The 17,342-nt window shown below is 47.3% G+C and overlaps 1 protein-coding gene across 4 annotated transcripts in view; it reads right to left on the minus strand.

Annotated features, from left to right (window-relative positions):
* Positions 1-13,303, minus strand: part of Arhgap17 (Rho GTPase activating protein 17) — an 84,628-nt gene extending 71,325 nt beyond the window's left edge. For all 4 annotated transcript variants that reach the window (XM_048331987.1, XM_048331982.1, XM_048331986.1 and 1 more), the window contains exon 1: positions 13,134-13,303. In XM_048331987.1, coding sequence (XP_048187944.1) covers positions 13,134-13,186 — 53 coding nt within the window. In that variant the 5' untranslated portion in view covers positions 13,187-13,303. The remainder of the gene's footprint in view (positions 1-13,133) is intronic.
* Positions 13,304-17,342: the final 4,039 nt, after the last annotated feature.

Raw genomic sequence — 17,342 nt, forward strand, 5'->3', positions numbered from 1 at the left:
GAACCTCCATCTAAGGTTTCTAGAAAAGTTTCTATTCCTAATGATTACCCTAAACCAGGCATGGTAGTTCACACCCATAATCAAAGCTACTTAAGAGGCAGAGATGGGAAGGATTATGGTTCAAGGCCTGCCCCAGCAAAAAGTGAAACCACATCTAAACCAAGAAAGGGCTGCGCATGGTAGTGTGTGCCTGTCGTCCCATCCCAGATACAAGGGGAGTATAAATAGGAGGAGCTTAGATCAAGCCCGGCCCAAGACATAAATAAAAGACTCTTCAAAAATAATGGAAAGTGGCAGGTATTAGTGGCTCATACTTATAATCTTAACTTCTTAGGAAGCTGAGATCTGAGGATTGCAGTTCAAAGCCAGCCTGGATAGGAAAATCCATGAGTCTCTTATTTTTAATTAACCACTAGAAAGCTAGAAATGGAGCTGTGGCTCAACTTGGCACAGCACTAGCCTTGAGTGAAAAAGCTCAGGGGTATCACCCAGGCCCTAAGTTTGAGCCCCACAACTGACAATAATAATAACAACAACAACAATAAGAATAATAAGCTGAAGGCATGGGCTAGGAAGTAAAAGGCCCAGAGTTCAAATTCTAGATCAGGGGTGGGGGGGTGGGGGGGGAGGGAGAGAGAGAAATGAAAGAAGGAAGGAAAAAAGAAGGGAGGGAAGGAGAGAGGAAAACACACTAAGATTCAGTGCCTACAACTGCATCCACTGCCTTGTGACCTAACTTCATTGGAAGTGACACTGACATATTGTCACAGGTGCTCCACTGAAACTGCCCTTATCATTTCTCAATGTTTTCATCCCGTTCCTAAGCCTTAAGTATCTTCTGTATAGTTCAAGTAGCAGAAATTCTGCATCCTGCATTTAATATCACCTGCCAGGCAAGAACACAGAGCAGAAGTCCAGAGTAAAATGGATGCATCCCATGTGATTCTCAGGAATGCAGAAAATTAGAGGGGCTCTATTAAAAATCACTTTGTAGAACGGGACACCAGTGGCTCATGCTACTCAGTGGCTCCTAGCTACTCAGGAGGCTGAGATCTGAGGATTGTGGTTGGAAGCCAGCCCAGGCTGAAAAGTCCCTGTGAGACACTTATCTCCAACTAATCACTGGCAAACCAGAAGTGGTGCTATGGCTCGAGTGGTAGAGCACAAAGAGGCTCAGGGACAGTGCCCAGGCCCTAAATTCAAGCCCCACAACTGATTAAGAAAAAAAATCACTTTGTAGGTTAGCCTCCTAGGAATGGTTCCTAGACAGCTCAGGAGTGGGACAACAGGAAAGCAAGAATGACTTCAAGAGGACAGACAAGCCACAGTACTAAGCCGAAAACAAGTCAGCACAGCTTTAGCCTCAGGAAGATCATTCACCAACATGAGTCCAGTGCAGGCTGGGGCCCCAGGGCCCCAGCTACCACATCTCCCATAGCATTGGTGGAAAACTTACCATCTCCTACTTTACAAATGCCTCCCTCTCCCTCAGCTCAGCACCAGCCTCAGGTGACCCCTTACCTGTCCCTTCCCAAGCCCTCAGAGCATACAAAACACTTCAAGGGCATTTCTTGGATGGTTTCCAGGAGTAGCACCAAATTCCCAGACCACGCCCTACCATCCAAACATTGAGGGGTGTCCCCTCTACCAGTTCTGAGAGAGGTATTAAGGCACAGTTCACTTTCTTCTGTAAACAATATAAACAAGGTAACATAAAATAATAAAACCACTTGCAACCTGATGACTAGGAAGAACAAAGGCTCACATTGCAGCCACACTGACAGGACAGGTTGTCATGTGGCTTAGGGGAACAATGCTGGCCGACCTTCACCAGGACTATCCCTATCACTCTTGCATTTTAGCAGGATTTGTGCATTCCTGTTTAAATTCCAAACTGTTACACATTATCCTGGAGTCTAACCAGCTAACGAAAGGATGACAAATCCTTCAACATAATAAGAAAGGTCAGCCACAGTGGTATGCCCCTCTAGTCCCAGCTATTTGGAAAGCAGAGGTATAAAAATCACTAAGAGCTGCGCGCTGGCGGTTCACACCTATAATCCCAGCTACTCAGGAGGCTGAGATCTGAGGATAGTGGTTCAAAGCCAGCCGGGGCAGGAAACTCCGTGAGACTCTTATCTCCAATTAACCACCAGAAAACCAGAAAGTGGCACTGTGGCTCAAGTGGAAGAGTGCTAGCCTTGAGCTGAAAAGAGCTCAGGGACAGTGCCCAGGCCCCAAGGTTCAAGCCCCACCACAGACCAAAAAAAAAAAAAAAAAAAAGATTGTGAGTTCCAGGCCAGCTCAGGCAAAACAGTGAGACCCTATCTTCTTTAAATAAATAAATAAATAAATAAATAAATAAATAAATAAATAAATAAATAAATAAATAAAATAAAGGACTGGGAATATAACCTAGTGGTAGAGTGCATGCCTCACATACATGAAGCCCTGGGTTCAATTCCTCAGCACCACATACACAGAAAAGGCCAAAAGTGGCACTGTGGCTCAAGTGGTAGAGTGCTAGCCTTGAGCAGAAAGAAGCCAGGGACAGCGCTCAGGCCCTGAGTTCATGCCCCAGGACTGGCAAAAAACAAAACAAAACAACAACAAAACAAAACAAAAAAACACACAAAGAGAAAGAAGGAAAGGAACTAAGAGAAATAAGAACATAACATTATATACATAGAGGTGTCAAAGATTAAAGTCAAAATTAAGGCATTCAAAATCATAAGTAGTTAAGTAATTACAAATATACAGAGAACACTAAGATTACCCAAGCCCACCAACTGAAGCAAGTACCTAGGCCCTATAGTCAGCAATAACAAGCAGTACTTAGGCCACACACAACTGCTTGCCTATGTAAACAGAAGCGGCTCAGCTCCATCTCCCCAGGTTATCTACCATCTCCTTCAGTTTCCCCCAGGCACAGTACAGATTAACGACGCAACAAATGCCACAATCCAGTTTATTTTTGTTATCTAGGGCCTAGACCAGGGGCAGGCAACCAATTAGCAATGTGATGATCATCACACCACAGAAGAGCCCTGGTACCTGTGAGGACCCTGCCACGGAGGGAAATCTGTGCACGCTCTGGATGAGGGCTTCAGCATCTCCCTGAGCATGCTCAGTTCATCACCCACCCAACTCTTACTAAAGACCCACTGCCTTCCAACACTTCTTTCATATCTGTGTAGTCCTTTCAATGTGCCCTTTTGGCTTGGGGGGGCTGACATACTTGCCCCTTGCTTTCTGGGTAACATTTGCTTTTAGGAAAGCAGACTATCACAAAACTCATGCCAGGGCAGCACTCGGCAGGTGTACAATCACGACGGAGCAGGACTTCACATCATCTAAGCTGCAGAACGTGCATGCAGGAATTAGCGTGTTTTTTTGTTTGTTTGTTTTGGTATTTCTCTTATTTTTTCTCATTTTACAGTACTGGGTCAACCCATCAAATTCTTACTAAATTTTTCCAAAAACTAAAATTGGTACATATATTCATTTTTGCATAAAAACTGGAAACTATAATTTAAAAAAATAATCTGACAGACACTACTAGCTCATTCAAATTTAAACAGTTACTAAGGGTGTATCTTGGGTGCTAGCATATACACACCCCCAAAGCCACAAAACCAAGGGAGAGGAGACAGCCAAATGGGAGACCAAAAGGAGATGTCAGAATCACATTTTTAAGAGAAACATTATACGACAGTGAAAAAGGGCTGTATGTTACTTATTCTTGTGTGAACACCATGGTGTTGGGAGTTTACCTCTGGCTGTCATCTCTGCCTCCAGGTGTCCTTTCCCCTGGCATTCTGCTTGCTGCTGATTTCTCTTCCGAATGCCCCAATTTCCCAGCCCTCTGTACACATAAGGGTTTCCCAAATCCTACCACAGTCCTATGTAAACCATGACCTCCTAAAACTGGAACATTGTGGAAGGTGTTTGAAAGGGGTCATATAAGTATAATGGACACTAAAGAACATTAGACGTTACACAGTGGGGAGTAAAATAGATTTTCAAGGCACTTTTGGGGGTAAGGAGGTCATCAGTTAACACAAGGTAAAAAGAAATAAGACTGTGATGATTGTAAAGTACTTGAACACTTTGAAGAACATCTTATGGAAGAAATGCATTCGGAGAGAAACACCACAATCAATCTGTGCTTGACATATGGATGCTGACATAAATCTTTTCTACCAAGTAAGTAACTTAAAAGCAAATGAACTTGGCTGGGCACCAGTGGCTCTTGTCATCCTAGCTACTAAGGAAGTTAAGACCTGGAAGACCATTGTTCAAAACCAGTCCAGGCAGAAAAATCTAAGAGACCCCATCTTCAAATAACCAACAAAAAGCAAGGCGGGAGGCATGGCTCCAGTGTTAAGAGTGCTATGAGCACCCAAGCTGAGTGAGCTTGAGGCCCTGATTTCAAACCCTAGTAACCACCCCTTACTCCCCAAAAGCTTGACAGTTTTTCCTCTACTAAGAATCAGTAACGGTTGTGATTTTTCTGATTAACAGACAAAATTATTAAAATAAAGATTAAAATACTGAGTATTTCCGGCCTTGTTGAAATTCTGTACCACTAGCTCAGATGCTGTGTGTCTGAGCAGTCACTGAATGTGCTGGCACATGCCAGAGACCCTGGAGCTGTGTCCCACTGCCTCGCTGAGCATCACCACACCTGGTGACAAAGGTGTACGTACTTGGGTACACCACCCCATGCATGCTACAGCCGGGCTCCACGTCAGGTGGCCACTCTACCCCAGGCATCTGTGAGTATCCAGTAACCTATGAAATCCAAGATGGCTGACCCACACATGTTCACACAGATAGGTGACAGACAGGTAGCTGGAAGGACTTCCATGCATTTCTGAACACTTATTTCTATGAATATTCGTATTCATCCCAGCCCCTACCTGCTGAATCTATGATTTATGATGAAAGCTTTTTAAGAAGTACAGGTTTGACTAAACCATGGAAGAATGCCAAGAAATGCTAGGAGAAATGTTAATGAAACATTAAAGGAAAGATCCAACTGACTACAAGACCTAAAGGCAGCTCTGATCCAAAGACACCCAAAAAGAAACCGTATGGAGCTCAGAGGGCAATGGAAGAAAACCACTGACCTGCAGAGGTGGCTCCTTAGTAGAGTGCTTGCCCAGCATGTCCAAGGCTTTGGGTTCAATACCAATTTTGCTACTAACACTTCATTTGCTCCAAAGAATTGTAGCCTATCCAAAATAAAGTTTCTTACAGAAGTCAATGATTTTTGCTACAATCTGCTTTGTTTTCTGAACCTGTTTTAATAGCATGCCTAGTCAAGAACATGTGCTTTCAAGATTCCATCACTGCATGCATTTTAAGTAACCCTGGGAGCAAGAAGGTCAACATGTTCATCAATCAAGAATCATTCATGATGCCAGGCACCAGTGGCTCATGCCTGTAATCCTAGTTACTTGAGAGTCAGGGATCTGAAGATCAAAGCCAGCCTGGAGAGGAAAAGTCCCTGAGATTCTTACCTCTAACCACCAAAAAGCTGGAAGTGGAACTGTGGCTCCAGTAATAGAGTGCTAGGCTTGTGCAAAAAAGCTCAGGGACAGCACGCAAGCCCCAAGTTCAAACCTCAGGGAAAGCACAAAAACAAAAAGAGAAAAAAAAAGAATCAATAACAAATAAAGGAAGACCTGCTGGAATAGGTTCAGCTGGTTATATTTATATGATCTCTTTACATGTCTATCTCACCACTCAAGCTCTGAAGGACTGGTTATATATTAAACAGCTGATAGCACTAGACAGGATGTGTTGAACTAAATTGTTAGCTGGACAATAAGATCGATAAGGAAACATTAATGACAACTACATAAACAAATGACATACACAGAGAACTCAACCAAGATACAGATGCATTGATTTTTTTAATTTATTTTTTATTTTTATTTTTTATTTTTTGCCAGTCCTGGGCCTTGGACTCAGGGCCTGAGCACTGTCCCTGGCTTCCTTTTGCTCAAGGCTGCCACTTGAGCCACAGCACCACTTCTGGCCGTTTTCTGTATATGTGGTGCTGGGGAATTGAACCCAGGGCCTCATGTATACGAGGCAAGCTCTCTTGCCACTAGGCCATATCCCCAGCCCAGATGCATTGATTTTGATTTTGGTAAATAAAATGTAAATAAGTATCTCAGTGCTAGGTACAGAATCCAGGGTCTCAGCCTGCTACCCAAGAGTTCCACCAGTGAGTTAAACCTTCTCAGCTCCAGAAGTAGGTGCTGGTGGCTTGTGCCTGTAATCCTAGCTATTCCAGAGGCTGAGATCTTTACTGTCTAGGCAGTAAACTCTGTGAGACTCTTATCTCCAATTAAACAGCAAAAAGCTAGAAGTAGAGCTGTGGCTCAAGTGGTAGAACACTAGTCTTGAGCAAAAAAGTTCAGGGATGGAGCCCAGGCACTAAATTCAAGTCCAAGGACTGGTGCACATGTGGGTGTGCGTGCGCACGCATGCACGCACACAGACACACACAGACAGTATCTAATACTACTTAAGGTGGCGGGGAAATGTGATATTGTGCCATATGGTGTAGTGTTGCTTTCTCTACTGTAAACTAAGTGAAAGAAGTATCATCTTCAAGTACAATTTGGGAATATTATGGTTACATAAATATTTGTTTCCTATACATGGAATGGTTGTAAACCCAATTCTGATTGCACCATCTATATAAGGGACCTGAACATATGGGGAATTTAGTATCCCTGTGGTCCTAAGGACCACACAGCATCCTTTTTAGAAAGAGGGCTCCTGTCTTTAAAGTACTGCTTGCATTCACTTTGCCAACATAAATAACCTTAAGTAATGAAATTTGGCTGAGGACAAGTGGCTCATGTCTATAATTCTAGCTATTCAGAAGGCTGAGATTTGAGGATCTCAAAACCAGCCTGGGCAGGAAAGCCTGTGAAACTCTTACATCTAATTAACCAGAAGAAGAAGGGGGAAAAAAAGCTAGAAGCTGGCTTAAGTGGTACAATGCCAGCCTTGAACAAAAAAGCTAAGGGACAGCCCTTGGGCCCTGAGTTCAGCAACAGTGTCACCCCTCTCCCCACCCCCCCAAAAAAAAGAAGAATCAAATTTGTAGGTTGAAAGGAAAATGTCAACATGTCTGGAAAGTAAGGCAGCTCTAAAATGAAGTGCCTGTCAGCTTGCCTGTCTGTTTTTATTATGAAATATCCTATACACAAAATACAGTGTATGTATAAGGAATAATAAATAATGACAAAACCAATCAGCCATCCCCATCTCAAAAAACTAGCTCATAACCAGCACCACAGACAACTTTTCAAACCACAGGGCTCAGTCTGCAAACAAAAGGGCAAAACAGGCTGCCTACAGCCAGATAAAGTTTGCAGATAAGTTCTGTTTGGCCTACCCAGTGGGATGTGGGTTTTTGTTGTTGTTGTTGCTGCTGCTAATATTTAAATATCAAAAACATTGCATCAAACCCCAGCACCACCCAAACCAAACAAGCAACTAAAAAACTTCACATGAAAATCATCATTCTGGAGCATCTTTTAAAATGGGGACATGTGAGGCTGGTAATATGGCCTAGTGGTAAAGTGCTCGTCTTGTACAAATGAAGCCGTGGGTTTGATTCCTCAGCACCACATATAAAGAAAAACCTGGAAGTGGTGCTGTGGCTCAAGTGGTAGAGTGCTAGCCTTGAGCAAAAAGAAGCCAGGGACAGAGCTCAGGCCCTGAGTTCAAGCCCCAGGACTGGCAAAAAAACCAAAACCAAATAAGCTAAACTATACCCACATGCATTAAGGCAACAGGTGGGTAAGAGCTGAAGAGCAACTCCACCCTTTAAATGAACATGTATTCAGTATGTTCACTACAGTCACTCCCATTCCCTACTGGCTTATATCCATTCCCGTTTCACTTCTTTATTTCATTTGTCCTGGTGCTTTAGTTTTGACTCTTGCAAATACAATAAAAATGTGGTAACCAATCTTTCAAAATACAGAAAACATTATTTAAAATAGAAATTTACAGGCACATTACTAAGAGTAACACAGATTTACAATCTTTATTTGCTATTCTGAAATTCAAAGAAAAATTCTGAAACTGCATGGCACCATAGCTCATAGCTGTTAACAAGTTACTACAGAGGCTAGATGGAGAGGACCCAGGCTTAAGGTCAGGCCAAGCTGAAAAGTCAGAAGACTCAGTTTCCAAAATAACAAGCAGAAAAGCAGGACTAGAAGTATTGCTTAAGTGGTAGGGCATCAGCTAAGCAAGAAAGGCTCCAGCTCAAACAGTACTACCAAAAACAAAAACAAACAAACAATAAAAGCCAATTGTGGGACTTGAGCTCTGGGGCCTGAGCGCTCTCCTTGAGGTTCTTTTTGCTCAAGGCTAGCACTCTATCATTTGACTCACAGCACCACTTCTGGCCTTTTCTATATATGTGGTGCTGAGGAATTGAACCCAGACTTCATGTACATGAGGTGAGCACTCTACCACTAGGCCATATTCCCAGCCCCCAGCTTTGATCTCTTGCTTCCTCATCATTAAATCAGGAATAAGTGATAATATCTCACCCAGAGGGCATTTAACAAACATCCCTGGTGAAAAGGAAGCACATGGGCCCCCTGGCAAAAGGCCTGCACTGGTGTACTGGGCCGGCCACCTGGTAACTGTGCCAACTTGCCAAGTCATTTCTCATGTGATAATGCCCTGTCGGTGAGAATCAGGCCAGGTGTTTTAGCCTAACCCTTCAAAAACCACACTACTATAGAAATAGAGATGGGCAACACCAGACCTTTCACAGATGCTCAGTAAAGACTGCGGGGGGTGTCAGGGAAAGGAAGATGGGAAAATTACAAATCCTGGGGCCTGCTTCCCTAGTGAGTGGAAGACCAGTAAGTACTGGATACATCTGGTCTCCAGGAATTTTCTGTGGTCCCACATAGCGCCACAGTGGTTGTTTACTTTGATTTAAACACCATCAAATGTTCTTGGAAACCACACTGTGGGCTTTTCCTGAAAACTGCAGAGGGCGAGCCACACTGGGCCTACATTCCCACACAGCCTCTTTCTGGGACACAGTGCAGGTCCTCTGAAGGTGCGGTCACTCATTTCTTTTACTAGCCTGGCCCTCCAGGCACTTGGGTTTGTAACCTTCCTTGGTGTATCAAGAGACAAATGATTGGGGAAAGCACTCAGACTTCCAGGGGAAACCTTGGACCAGGCTAGACTCTAGGGAGAGAGTCCAGGAGGGCCTAGTTAAGAGAGATCCCCCAGGGTTCCTCCTCTCTTTTACCTGAGTCTCCTAACTTCAAGCTCCTCATCCTAGCCATCCACCTTCCTCTTTTCAGGACAGCACCTCCCCAAAGCACTATCTGGGTCCGCTGGATTATCTGTATCTAAGGATTTTAAAGGGCAAAGTGTCTTTCTTTGAAGCCTGGCTGCAAAGGCAGGGCAGGGTGCTTCTTGCTGGCCTGACCAGCGAGCCGTCTCCCTTCTCACTCTCTCGTCCACAGGGTTCGGGTGGGGCTGACTGTGTTCAGTTCCTGGGAAAAGCAGGCATGTGACCCAGAAACATTCAGAGTCAATCCTGGTACTTTGGCCACAGTCACAAAGTATTCTTTCCCTCTGGGACTTGTATGGAGGACAATGGCAGCTGGGGGAGGGGCGGGGGAGAGGTTCTGAACACATGAGCCTACAGTGTGGAGTCAATCACATATACAGCCACTTGACCCCTTGTGCTTGCACAGAGCACTTCTGTCTTGGCTCAGGCACCCTGGCTTGGGTTCTATTACCACCAACACACACCTCATCGTTGTGAGAAAAATGTGAAAGTTATGCTTGAAGATGGAGAAAAAAAAAGGCTCTACTCCCATTTTCTCCTGAGAAGCTGGCATTACCTTCTTCATTCCAATACCAGTGAGGTTTTCCCCTGAGCAACCAACCATCAGCCTTCTATAAACACTTATCTCAGAGATGTAATTATTTTGCACTTGCCTATCTCCTCTGCATATCTGTGGAGCAGCTTGAGGGCAGAAACTGTGCCTATTTACCTTAGATTGTTGAATACCTTGTACTGGGATGCATAGTTCTGAGTTCCGGTATCCAGGACATGACAGACCCAAGGAGCAACAGGTAGAAACACCCACACCACGAAGCCACCTCACATGCCTTCCATGTTTCTAAGTAGACTCAGCCACCCACAGTAAACAGATTGCATCATGGGAACTCATTCCTCCCAGACCTTACTCATTCTCCATCTGTCAGTCCCATGGAACCCCACCAAGGGGGCTATTCATAAGGTAACCATATTGCAGGAATAACTCTCTCTCTACATACACAATGGGCAAGACATCCCCATGCATACTTTCCTTTTCCATTCATGCACCAGGAAGGGAAAACCTTCTGTGCTTCCGAGCCTTTACCATGACCCAACACACCCACACCTCAACTCTGGTGCCCACCAACCACCAGCTTCCATGCACTATGGAAGCATGCTAGCAACCCTAGCCTCGCCTGTCTCCAATAGCTGAGAGGGGAAAATACAGAAAGGCCAGGAACTGGTGGATTGTATCTGTAATTCTAGTTACTTAGGAGGCTGAGATCTGAGGATCGTAGTTTGAAGCCAATCTCAGGAAGGAAAGTCCGTGAGACTCTTTACCTTCAACTAACCAGCAAAAAAACAAACAAAAACAAAAAACAAAAGAAACAACAACAACAAAGTGTATGGTCTTAAGCGGTAGAGCTCCAGCCTTGAGCAAAAAAGCTAAGAGATAGCACCTAGGCCCTGAGTTCAAGCCCCAAGATGGACACACATATGCATGCGCGTGCATGAGTACACACACAGACACAAATATGTAAAGGTCTAAGAAATCAACAGCAAGAGAGTAACAGGTTCCCCAGTAAAAACAGATGTTCTAACTTTGGGTGCCTAACAGCCACACCCTGAATAACTCTAATAGCTGCAACTTCCACTGGCATCTAGCAATAAAAATTTTTCAGAGTCAAAGGCCAGGCCCAGAATTAAAGTCCCAGTATGAATCACCAGTATGAATCTATCCAGTTCACAGTTTTCCCATACTCAGCTGTACTACACCAGGCAACATAGTAAGAACTAGCATCGTGCAATCAGGTGATCAATTACCTGCCATGTGATAGGAGCCACAGTAGATCATGGGAATCAAAGGAGAAATAAGTGGAGCTGTGGCTCAAGTGGTAGAGCGCTAGCCTTGAGCAAAAACAAATACAAAAATCTCAGGGTCAGTGCTCAGGCCCTGTTCAAGCTCTAGGATTGGCACCAAAAGGGATGGGGGATGGGTAGCAGAAGCCACAGGTCTTATAGACTAGTGAAGAACACAGGAAAGTCAAGAGGCAATGCCATTACAAAATAATTTTTTTAAAGCACAGGTGGCAAATGGGACTAGGCACTGCCCAGGAAGGATAACCACTCTACATTGGAACATCAAGGACCTTCTAAAGCCACAGAGACCCAGGGAGGCCTGAAAACAGAGGTGTTTGTAAGTTAGATGTCATGAAAGAGACTCAAGATTTCCAGGGAGAGGATACTAAGTAAGAAATCCTGGCATCCCCTAGAAGCTGAAAGCAGATGATGTAAAAGTAGGAAGGAAGGCTAAGAAAAAGCAGGAATCAAACAGACCTAAAGGCTTTCAAGACAGAAAACTCAACAGCTAAAGAAGAACAAAGTTCCATGCTTGACCCAACAAAGTAACCACAAATAAAGTAATGGGCAATGTAACAAAGAATGCAACAATGTCACAAACTCTAAAGGATGGAAAGATTACAATAGCCTGGTGGCCAGGTGAATTATAATCTTCCCTAAACTTCTGGTTTGAAACATATCCCCCTCCCCATTACAATTGCCCTTTTTCTTATCTCTAAGTTTTATTTCTTTAGCTTTGCTATAAATAACCGAAAAAGTGGGCATTCCTCAAGACAACCTGGTGAGGAATATTAAACACTGAATGACAACTCTAAGCAAAAAAAAAAAAAAAAAGTAGCAGGAAACGAAACACTGTCAAAAGCAAATTTAGAAAACTCAAGAGGAAGTAAAAGTATTTTCACAGACACACAAAAAAAGAAGTGTCTCACGTGCTTTGGCCAAACCAAACTCCCCTTAACTGTTAAAGGAAAAATTTTAAAAAAAAAAAAAAAAAAAAAAAGAAGTGAGAGCTCTGACCCAGCTCTTGAAATTCACCTATCTCTTGGCAAAACAAACAGTAAATGGGTCGAGTAACTAGCTGCCTTGCAAGGCCTTACATATTAAAAACATTTACAGCAAATGTCAATGGCCTCCCCCTCCCAAAGAAAAGACCCCGCAAATCATTTCCCCCGCGACTGGAATCTCCAGCCTTCCATTTAAATATCAATGTTTCCTGTCAGGCATTGCAGCAATACCGGGAGAAACACGAGGAAGCACTAGCTGGCTTCCAGTCAGGTGAGAAGGACTTTGTTACCTTTTTAAAGAGGCGCCCACCACCTCCCCGTCCTCCCCTTCCCATCGCAACTTTCTGAATGTCAAGAACTCCAAGCGGCCGGCTTCCAAGCAGCCTCGCCTAGGGAGCCTGGGGCCGGTCCCCAGTTCCCTCCCAGGGCGTGCTGAGCTTCAGCAAGCCGGCCCCAATGGCTTCCATAGCCCCCCGGGTCACTCCGGCTAGCCAGCACTTCTAGGAAAGGGGGTCACGCGGGAAGGGCGGGGTAGCGACGCCCCCAAAGTCCCGCGCTTCGCTCCGCGTCCAGGGGCGCTGGGCCGGCCGCGGTCCCCCCCCCCCGCCCATCCCCCGGGTGATGCTCCCCGGGGCCGGGACATTGGGCAGCGGGGGGCCCGGCGGGGAAGGGAGAGCCCGGCTCGGCGCGGTCCCCCTTGGGTGATGCTCCCTGGGGCCCGGGGTGCCCGGCAGAGGCGCGGCCCGCTCGGCGCGGTGAGGACCCGGCGGCCCAGTGTGCAGGGGCCGCCCGGAGCCGGGCGCACGGAGGCGGCGAGGCGCAGACCCCGGTCCCGCTGGCCTAGGCCGGGCCCCGACCCTCCCCAGCCCGTCCCCCGCCCGGGGCCCCGCGCGCCCCGCGCCCCCCGCGCGTCGTCCCGGCGCACTCGCCTGCCCACGGTCTGGTTGGCCAGCTGCTTCATGCGGTTGAACTGCTTCTTCATGGCGGCGGCGGTGGCGGCGGCCCCGGGGCTGGGGCCGGGCAGGGCAGGGGACGGCCTGGGAGCTCTACATTGCTTCCCGGCCCGAGCTGCAGCGGCGGCGGCGGCGGCGGCGGCGGCAGGGAGGGGGGAGGGTCCGGGTGGAGGAGAGGAGGAGACGGCCGGCCCCGCCCTCGCGGCGTCACTTCCAGCGCCGCCGCCCGCCCACCCTCGGGGCGGAGCGGAGTAAGGTGGGAGGGACCTTGTCGAGTGGGCGGAGCGTGGTGGGCGGGCCGAGAAGGGGCGTGGTCTGTCGAATCAGGAGCAGTGGGTGGGCCCTGGGGGCGGGATCCGGGGCGTGGCCGAAAAGGGGCGTGCACTGTTGGACAGAGCCGAGTGGGCGGGCCCTCGAGGGGCGGGGCCGAACCGATTCTGGCCGAGTGGACCCGAGTGGACCCGAGTGGGGCCGAGTGGGCCCGAGTGAGGCCGAGTGGGCCCGAATGAGGCCAAGTGGGACTGAGCCTAGCGCAACGGGCGGAACAGATCCGGTAGCGCCGGGGCTCGCCGAGCGAGACCTGGGTCGGAACTTGCCCCGGGCTCCGCTTCAGACCAAGGCTCTGAGCCCCGGGCTCTGCTTCAGGCCCCGGCTCCCGGCTCTCGGCTCCCGGCTCCGCTTCGGGTCCCCGCCCTGCGCGGCCTCGGCCCAGCCGCGGTCCGGCCGCCCCCAGGTTGACGTCTGTGTGGGAAGCCCGCCGACACCACGGACTGGCCCCTCGCCCACACTTCCCGGTAGATCAGCTTGGGGACAACGTGAAGTCACCACCCGGACGAGATTCCTGACCCACGGGAGAGGAGCCGGGCACGAAGCACAGGCGTGCGACGCGGGAAGGGACGCAGCTCCCTGTGTGGGTGGCCGAGCAGGGCCGGCCGGCCTGGCAGGGCACGGGGTGGAGGGAACGTCTCAGAGGCAGAGGCGCTGGAAATACTCGGCGATTGCCACAGGCCCTGATCTGGCTGTGTCGGTGGGTGCGTTGCACAGGGCACAGTTTACCACCATTTAAAAATAATGCTGTGTTGCCTAACGTATGAAACTGTAACCTCTCTGTACATAAGTTTGATAATAAAAATTTGAAAAAAAAATAATGCTGTGGCTCACACCTGTAATCAATCCTAGCTTCTTGGCAGGCATAAGGGAGCTGAGAATCGCGGTTCGAAGCCAGCCCTGGCAGGAAAGCCTGTGAGGCTCTTTTTTTTTTTTTGGCCAGTCCTGGGGCTTGGACTCAGGTCCTGAGCACTGTCCCTGGCTTCCTTTTGCTCAAGGTTAGCACTCTAACACTTGAGCCATAGCGCCACTTCTGTCTTTTTCTATATATGTAGTGCTGAGGAATCAAATACAGGGCTTCATGCATGCTAGCCAAGCACTCTACCACTAACCCACATTCCCAGCCCCTTGTGAGGCTCTCTATCTACAATTAGCCAGCAAAAAACGCCAGAAGTACAGCTGTGGCTCAAGTGGTAGAGGACTAGCCTTGAACACAAAAGCTGAGTGAAAGTGCCCAGGCCCTAATTCAAGCTCCAGGACCAGCACACCACCACCACAACCAACAGTGACTGCTGGGCCCAGGTGGCTCACATCTGTGATCCTAATTATCTAGGAAGCTGAGATCTGAGGATCCAGGTTCAAAGCTAGCCTGGCAAAGTTTATTTGAAAGTGAGAGTAAGGCCTCTTGGCTACTGCCAGCTTGGTGTAATCTCTAAACTGTGACTCCCGGGTGGGAGGGCTACCTTGTACCCTATGAGGTCCTGTCTACCTGTTTACGGGTGAGGAGGAGGAAGGCAGAGACTTCTCCAGGTGAGAAGGGGGCCTCAAAATTGGTGGCCCATTACAGTGTTCACGGGGGTTGGGGGTCGGTCGGTCTGTCTGTCTGTCTGTCTGTCTGTCTGTCTCTCTCTCTCTCTCTCTCTCTCTCTCTCTCTCTCTCTCTCTCTCTCTCTGGATCTCTCCCCAGTCCTGGGGATTGAACTCAAGGTCTGGGCACTTTCCGTGAGCTGCTGAGCTGCTTTTGCTTAAGGGTAGCACTCCACCATTTGGACCACAGCACCATGTGGTACTGAGAAATTGAACCCAGGGCTCCATGCATGCTAGCCAAGCACTCTACCACTAAGCCACCTTCCCATCCCTATGAGAACCATTGGAGGGGGTGCTACCTGTGGTGGGTTGATGTGCAAGATACAGCATAAATAACTGTACTGAAGTAAAACTTATAAGTAAGGTAAATGTTACTTCCAGGACCCCAAAGGGCATAAAAGATGTTGTATATATATGTCCTTCATAAAAGTGTTCCTGTCCCTCCAAAAAATGCTCAGAGGAGGAGATGATAAGGGCAGCATTGTCAGTGTACTGCTAGAGAAAGGTGGAAACAGGATTCTACCTGACAAGACTGTGTGCAGTGGCAGAGGTGTTAAGTGTGTACGTGGAAGCTATTCTGCACTTTGTCAGGGCTCACCTCAGTTTCTCTTGAGAGGTAACCCAGGGCCCATGAGTATTGACCACCTAAAATATTAGTGCCCCATAGGTCTTACAGGAAATTCTTCTGGTAGTCCTCATTCCTTACTCCTGAACTGAGTGCTGACCCTGCCATTGGCTCAGTGCCATGACAGATGATAGCCATTCCACTTGGAGACAGCATCCAGGGCAATGGAATCAAAGGACATTTCAGTCATTTCAGGTGTGGGTTATTGCCCTCTTTACATTGTATTGGAGTTCATCATAGAAAGAAAAATATTAATCATAGAAATGAAGATCGTTTTTAAACACACATGTCAGTGTTGACTAGTGGTATGATAAAATTCTGTTTCTACTAGAGTCTAGACATTGTGGTTTTATTCCTTGATCGAAACTGTGAATGGGACCCTATCCCACATGATATGGAAGAGGAATTTTAGAGATTGATAGTGGAATTTGGGGGAGAAGTAGAGAATGAATACCACCAGCTTTGTCTCCCTAATGAAAGTAGTGCCTCTATACCCTGCCCAGAGGAGCTAATGTTCATTTCAATTTCACAAAACACGATGATTAGACAAATCATTATTGCAACCCAAATGGCACAGGAGGAAGTTTTAAGTCCCAATCCAACCAGGGAAACAGCCAGCACACTGCGGACTGCCCAGGGAGCTGGGGAGTTCTGAGAATCCAGTGAGTGGCCTCTGCAAAGAGATCAGGCTTAGTCACCAGGAGACTGCTTCATTGACAGAGGTGCTGCTAATACTGCTGTCTCTAGTGATGCTAACATAACTACCTTGAGAAATTGTTTGTCCCTAGATGCTAGCATGATAAAGGGAGCCCGGCATGGGAAGCTAATGCCTTGAATTGTAGCTACCTGGGAGGCTGAGATCTGAGGATTGCAGTCCAAAACAGCCCAAGAAGGAAAGTCCCAAAGACCCTTATCTACAATTGAGTAAACGAAAACCAAAAGTGGCACAGGGGCTGAGAAAAGCATAGCGCTAAGCTTGAAGCTAGGAACTCCGGGATTGGGCCCAGGCCCCAGTCCAGGTCCCCAAAACAACCAAAATAGACGAAGAAAAAACATGAAAGAGAAAGTGAGAAACAATAAGATGAATTTGCTGACTGGTATTGTGTGCCAACAGCTCACACAGCCTCGTTCAGGGAGGGCCGGCGATGCTTCAGAAACCTACCTGTGATGTGTTTCAGATTTGATAGCAAGGCTGACTTCACTCAGGGAGCTCTGGGCATAGAACTCAGATACAACATAGCAACCCTCCGTGTCTTATAAGAAAGAAGACTAGAAACACAGCAAAATGTGCATGGAAAAAGAAAACAAGAAACACAAGGCATTTACACACAAACTCAAATCTCAGTCATAGTAAGACAAAATGGCCAAGCCCAAAGTTTGGCAAACAAGGATCTTTGTTCAGTGCTCATGTCAGTGAGCACAGTTTGGCCTCCATCGGTCTATGAAGAACCTGTCAGGATTCCATCCATATTACAGATTCAATAATCCTTTTCTTGAGAAGGACTAGGCCAGGGATTTGAACAAGGGACACACGTCCACGCTGGACACACAGACACAACCAGGCTCGACAGGTTCTTGGAGAAGGACAAGTGGGTGGGAACCACACAGGTCCACCTGCAGGGGTCTGATTCAAAAGGGAAAACCAT

The sequence above is a fragment of the Perognathus longimembris genome, chromosome 23 (genome assembly GCF_023159225.1).
Source record: "Perognathus longimembris pacificus isolate PPM17 chromosome 23, ASM2315922v1, whole genome shotgun sequence".
Lineage (NCBI taxonomy): Eukaryota > Metazoa > Chordata > Mammalia > Rodentia > Heteromyidae > Perognathus > Perognathus longimembris.